The sequence below is a fragment of the Myotis brandtii genome, unplaced genomic scaffold, assembly GCF_000412655.1.
Source record: "Myotis brandtii unplaced genomic scaffold, ASM41265v1 scaffold143, whole genome shotgun sequence".
In the NCBI taxonomy this organism is placed as follows: Eukaryota; Metazoa; Chordata; class Mammalia; order Chiroptera; family Vespertilionidae; genus Myotis; species Myotis brandtii.
Window position 1 is genome coordinate 4,144,819 of NW_005355115.1, and position 5,056 is coordinate 4,149,874.

The following is a 5,056-nucleotide window of genomic DNA, read 5'->3' on the forward strand; positions in this document are numbered from 1 at the left end:
GGGGGCCGGGGCCCAGCCCCTCGGGGAGCCGCCCAGGCAGGATTGGGGGTGCGTTCTCCTGGTCGCTCAGGTGCTCGCCCTGCAGCACGTCCTCCGTGTTCTCCCGGAGCAGGTCTCCAGGCACCGGCGTCACGTTGACCACCCTGGAGAGGCCAGGAGGGGTGATGGGCAAGGCTGGCATGGGGGCCCTCTCCTGCCAGCACCGGCCCTGGAGATCACTGCCAGATGGGCATGGGCATGGGCACAGGGGAGGCCCCCGCAGGGGTGAGGGTAGCCCTCGGCCCGTCACCACCCTGGCTCACAAAACCTCTGAGGCCAGAGGGTTGTAAGATGGGGCTGTCCAGACCACCCCAACACCACCTCGCTCTGTTTAAGAGATCCCGCCCAGCTGGCCTGGCTCAGTGGTTGAGCATCAACCTATGAACCAGGAGGTCACAGTTCGATTCCCGGTCAGGGCACATGCCCGGGTTGCAGGCTCAATCCCCAGTGTGGGGCATGCAGGAGGCAGCTGATCAATGATTCTCTTTCAACACTGATGTTTCTATCTCGCTCTCCCTCTCTCCTTCATCTCTGAAATCAGTAAAAATATATAAAAAGAGAGAGAAAGAGAGAGAGAGAGACCCAGCTGCTTCCCAGGCAGGCCCAGCCGGATTCCCACTGTGTTCGCTGCTTGGCTTGCTTTAGTCCAGGAGTGCGTCTAAAGAGAAGGATCACTGTGAAGTCATTTGAGCGACGTCTTTATAGATCTGAGCACCATAACGTGCTGACAAGTCCTGTGGAGTCCCCTTCCCACAGGTGTGCCCGGAGCCCCTGCCTGCCTCTCCCTGGGGGTGGGGGGACGTGGCCACCTTCTCCTTGTGCTTGTCACAGGTGCTGAAATGGCTCCCCACCATTACAAATACCCTCGACTCCACTGGGAGCCTCAGGGTTTACCTCTGCACCCCCGGGGGCGGGGCGGGCCTCCGACATGTTCCCGACACCCGTGAGGTGAGCGGGAGAAATAACACTGTGGGCTCCGCAGTCTCACTGGGGCTTCCTGGTCCCCCCTGAGGTCAGTAGCCCCAAATGAGGCCCTAACACCGCACCCGACTGAGGGTGCAGATGTGGCAGAACTTCCTGGGACTTGAACCCTGCTGTTGAGCACCAAGAATAGGAGAGACAGCCAGGTGTGCCCAGATGGGAAGAGGAGAGAGCAGGCAGCTCTGGGCAGAGGCCATACGGCCCCCCAGCCATCGCCCCTCCCAGACTCACCCGAACATGGCTGCCGTCTGCCGCGTGTTCTGCTGGGGCGGGGTGGAGGTGCTCGTGGACAGGAGCGCGTCCGTGCCAGCCTTCTCCCAGTCGAAGGCCTCGTTCTCCGCGATGCCCCTCTCCTTCATGCTGTTCTCAAACACCGACATGATCAGCTGCAGGGGCGGGGGTGGCGGGAGGACAGAGAGGTGACCCTGGGCTCCCGGGAGGAGGGGCGTTGCTGGGATTGCAGTGGGGAGAGAGGGGCCTTCCAGGGCAGGGAGGGCCAAGAGGAGGCATTGGAAGGAGAAGGGCACATTGATTTTTGAGTGAAAACATGCACACAATATGCAGATCAGCATGCAAATTATCATCTTGGTTTAAGCCCCCGGAGACCTGCCCCCTGTGACCGCTCCAGACTCCTCAGCTATTTCCAGCATCTCAGCAGAAGCCACAGCAGCTCCAAACCACTGTAGTTCCCCAACCCACCACCTGGGGTCGGGGGTGTGCACGGGCAGCTTCCTGCTGCAATGCCTCCCGCCCACCTCTCCTCTCTCAGGCCTTCCTGGATCCCCCACCACACAGCTCCCTTGGTTGGGCACAGTGCATGGGCTCCACCTTCACACCCACCTGCCAACTCTACACTGTAGCCGCCAGCACAGGGCCCAGCACAGGGTGTGCTCTCAGCCGTTTGGTCTGGGGGACCCCATGAGGCTGAGCTAAGAACTGGGGCGAGGGGGGGGGAGCAAGGGGGGGGGACAGTATGGCCTCCTACTGCCCAAGTGTGGCATCTCTGCCAGCAACCAGGGCTCTGTGCTCAGCTGTTTTCCCCACTCTCTGGTCAGGGTCATGGGTCCTACAGGGGCGTGGGGTGGCGCCTTGGAAAGAGCACTGGACTTGGAGTCCGATGTGCCTGAGGCCAGCCCTGCTCCTATCCAGGCTACCAGGCCTCAGTTTCCTCATCTGTGACATGGGCACAGTCACCCCACTTGGACTCCTGCAGAGTTTTGGTGTAAAGTGCTTGAAAGCACTTGGCTTAATTGTTGAATGCTGAAACAATGACATAAGGAACACACAATGATCACCAAAGCCTTGTTTTGAAACTTAAAAATAAATAAATGCACGAAAAGCACGGAAAACAGGGTAAGCTCTTGATAAATCTTAGCTATGCCTACTGTTCATGAGAGTGCAAAACAGTTTCGTGCAGTTGGAGGACCAGGGGGAGACGGTCAGGGCCACGCCGGCAGGGGCGCGGGCCTGGGCAGGAGGGTGCTGCTGGCCACGGTCGCCCACAGAGAGGTGTCCGGGGACGCAGGCGGGTGGCAGGCTCCCCCACCTGGTAATCGGGCTTGGTGAAGTAGTCGAGGCTGGCGATGTGGTCCAGGAACAGGTGGAACTCAGAGGGCATGTGCTTCAGCAGCATCCGGTGCTCATACTTCTCCTTGATCATCCCTACCTGCTCCTGGAGGCGAGAGGCACAGGGAGATGGAGCCCGGCTGCCCCACCCCCACCCGCCGCCTCAGACCCAGCTGCGCAGGCCTCACCTTGTCCTTGATCTTCCTCCAGGGCAGCTGCCCCACTGCAAACTCCACCAACATGTAGAAGAGGGACCACAGGTCATCGTGGCGGCCCATCTCCTGGGGGTGGAGAGATGGCGGGGGGTCACCCACAGCCCTCAGGTCTTTCCCTGGGAGCAGGAGGCTGACCCTCCACTGAGGCACTTCAGTCAAGGAGGCCTGACATCCAGGCGTCTCTGGGCACAACTGAGGTCTCCCTGAAGCCATGGCTCTCTCCCCGATCGGCCAACATACTGAGAATCACAGTCAAAACTTCTGTGTGTGCTGCCCGGCTAGGGTGGCTCAGTGGTTGAGTGTCGACCCATGAACCAGGAGGTCATGGTTCAATTCCTGGTCCAGGTTTCACATGCCCAGGTTTCGGGCTTGATCCCCAGTGGGGGGCGTGCAGGAGGCAGCCGATCGATGATTCTCTCTCATCATGGATGTTTCTATCTCTCTCTCCCTCTCCCTTCCTCTCTGAAATCAATAAAAACATATCTGTTTTTTTAAAACTTCTATATGCTTTCTCACTCCACAGAGATGTGTGTTGGGAACGGAGAGGAGAGGAGCCCCACAAACAAGGAAGAAGGGGAAGTCATAGGCAGAAGCTCCCTCCAACTGGGGTCGCTGGGATGGCAGCCTCCAGCCCCTGCCCCACCCTTCTCTCCGCACCTTCTCACCACAGAGATTTGTGCTGAGAGGAGAGGAGCCCCACAAACAAGGAAGAAGGGGAAGTCGTAGGCAGAAGCTTCCTCCAATTGGGGTCGCTGGAATGGCAGCCTCCAGCCCCTGCCCCACCCTTCTCTCCGCACCTGCAGAGCTGCCCACCCTACCCTCTCCCCCAGCAGCACACTCTGTCCCTGACCTTACTGCCCGACGCCCCTCAGGCCTGGCTCTGCCACTCACCCGGTTCTTGTGGGCGTTGACCGAGGCGTACCGAACAGTCCCCCGAAACCCGGCCACGTTCCGAGGCTGCAGAGGAGAGAACACCACCAGGACCCTCACCTGCTGCCCTGACCTTGGCCCTGCCCAGCCCTGCTCACCACGCCCACCTCTGCCCCAGGCATCCCCCTCCCGTCACCTTGGCCTGGTCAGGAGCAAACCTGACACTCCAACCTCAGTCCTAAACCTGCCTCCTGCCCGTGTCCGTCCTTGACCAGAGGGGGCAGACAGATCACAGAGTTGTGGGTGTGGCAGCCATCCAGAGCCCAGGCTGAGGCAGCGAGGGGATGGCCAGGTGTGGACCCAGAGTGGGGAGCTGCTGGTACCCAACACCAGCCGGGCCTGGTCAGGCGGCGACAGGGAAGCCGGGTGAGGTCCCCAGGAAGCCAGGACGGCTGTGAGGCGGTACTCACGGGCCGAACGTCCCCCGTGGTGTTGGTGTACTGCCGGGCCAGCCCGAAGTCCAGCATGTAGCACTTCCTGTAGGTGGACGGCAGCCGGCCCATGGCGAAGTTCGACTGCAGGAAGACAGCAGTGTGAGCTGGGCTCCGCCCCTGCCTGTCTCACCTCACGGGGCTCCGGGAAACAGGGTGAGGGACCCTCGGCCCACATACCCTCCCACAAGAGTAAAGCGCCAGCCTGCAGCCGGCACAGCACCTCATCTGAGGGGCCGGGGGGATTCTCCCGTTTTAGAGATGGGAAAACGAAGGTCAAGGAGCTTAGGGGCCACTGATGGCTGAGCTGACAGCTGAAGTAAGGTCTGCCTGGCTCTACATCCTTGGGACTCCCCAGTAGGACAGGGAGGCTTAGTCTAACTAAGGAGTAGGGCATCTACAGTGCTCTTGCTCTGTGACCTTGGGCCATTCAACCACCCTTTCCGAGCCCCCGCTTTCACCCCTTAAGAATGGCACTTTTCTCAGCCAAGAGCCAAGATGTCACAAACTTAGCTACTTGGAGTTCTTGACAAAGGCCCAGCCCTGGTCCCCGTCCCTCAATGCCCCCGTGCTTTCCCGCCCTTCACCTTTCTAGTTCAAGGACTCTTCAAGTCGGGGGCAAAGGAAAGGGACAGTACAGGAGAGGGCACGGACATGGCCCGGGGCGGACAGGGCTGTGTGCTCCTGCGAGGCAGGTGAGAGGCAGAGGTGGGGCTTGGGATGGAGGAGAAGCCAGGGGCCCCTAGAGGGAGGGTGTAGGGCAGGGCAGCCCTCACCGGCTTGATGTCTCGGTGCAGGAAGCCCACGGAGTGGATGGCCTCGATGGACTCCAGGATCTGCTTGCCCAGCCGCAGCGTGGTGCTCAGCGTGAAGGTGCCTCGCGGCTGGCTGCGG

At 60.6% G+C, this 5,056-nt stretch overlaps 1 protein-coding gene across 1 annotated transcript in view; it reads right to left on the reverse strand.

The window, feature by feature from the left end:
- The window catches only part of TTBK1 (tau tubulin kinase 1), a 39,743-nt gene that overhangs the window by 28,889 nt on the left and 5,798 nt on the right, over positions 1-5,056 (reverse strand). Inside the window, 7 exon segments of the mRNA XM_005860996.2 lie at positions 1-143; positions 1,252-1,406; positions 2,567-2,692; positions 2,775-2,867; positions 3,693-3,758; positions 4,142-4,246; positions 4,939-5,056. The exon segment at positions 1-143 is cut by the window's left edge and continues 9 nt beyond it; the exon segment at positions 4,939-5,056 is cut by the window's right edge and continues 100 nt beyond it. Coding sequence (XP_005861058.1) covers positions 1-143; positions 1,252-1,406; positions 2,567-2,692; positions 2,775-2,867; positions 3,693-3,758; positions 4,142-4,246; positions 4,939-5,056 — 806 coding nt within the window.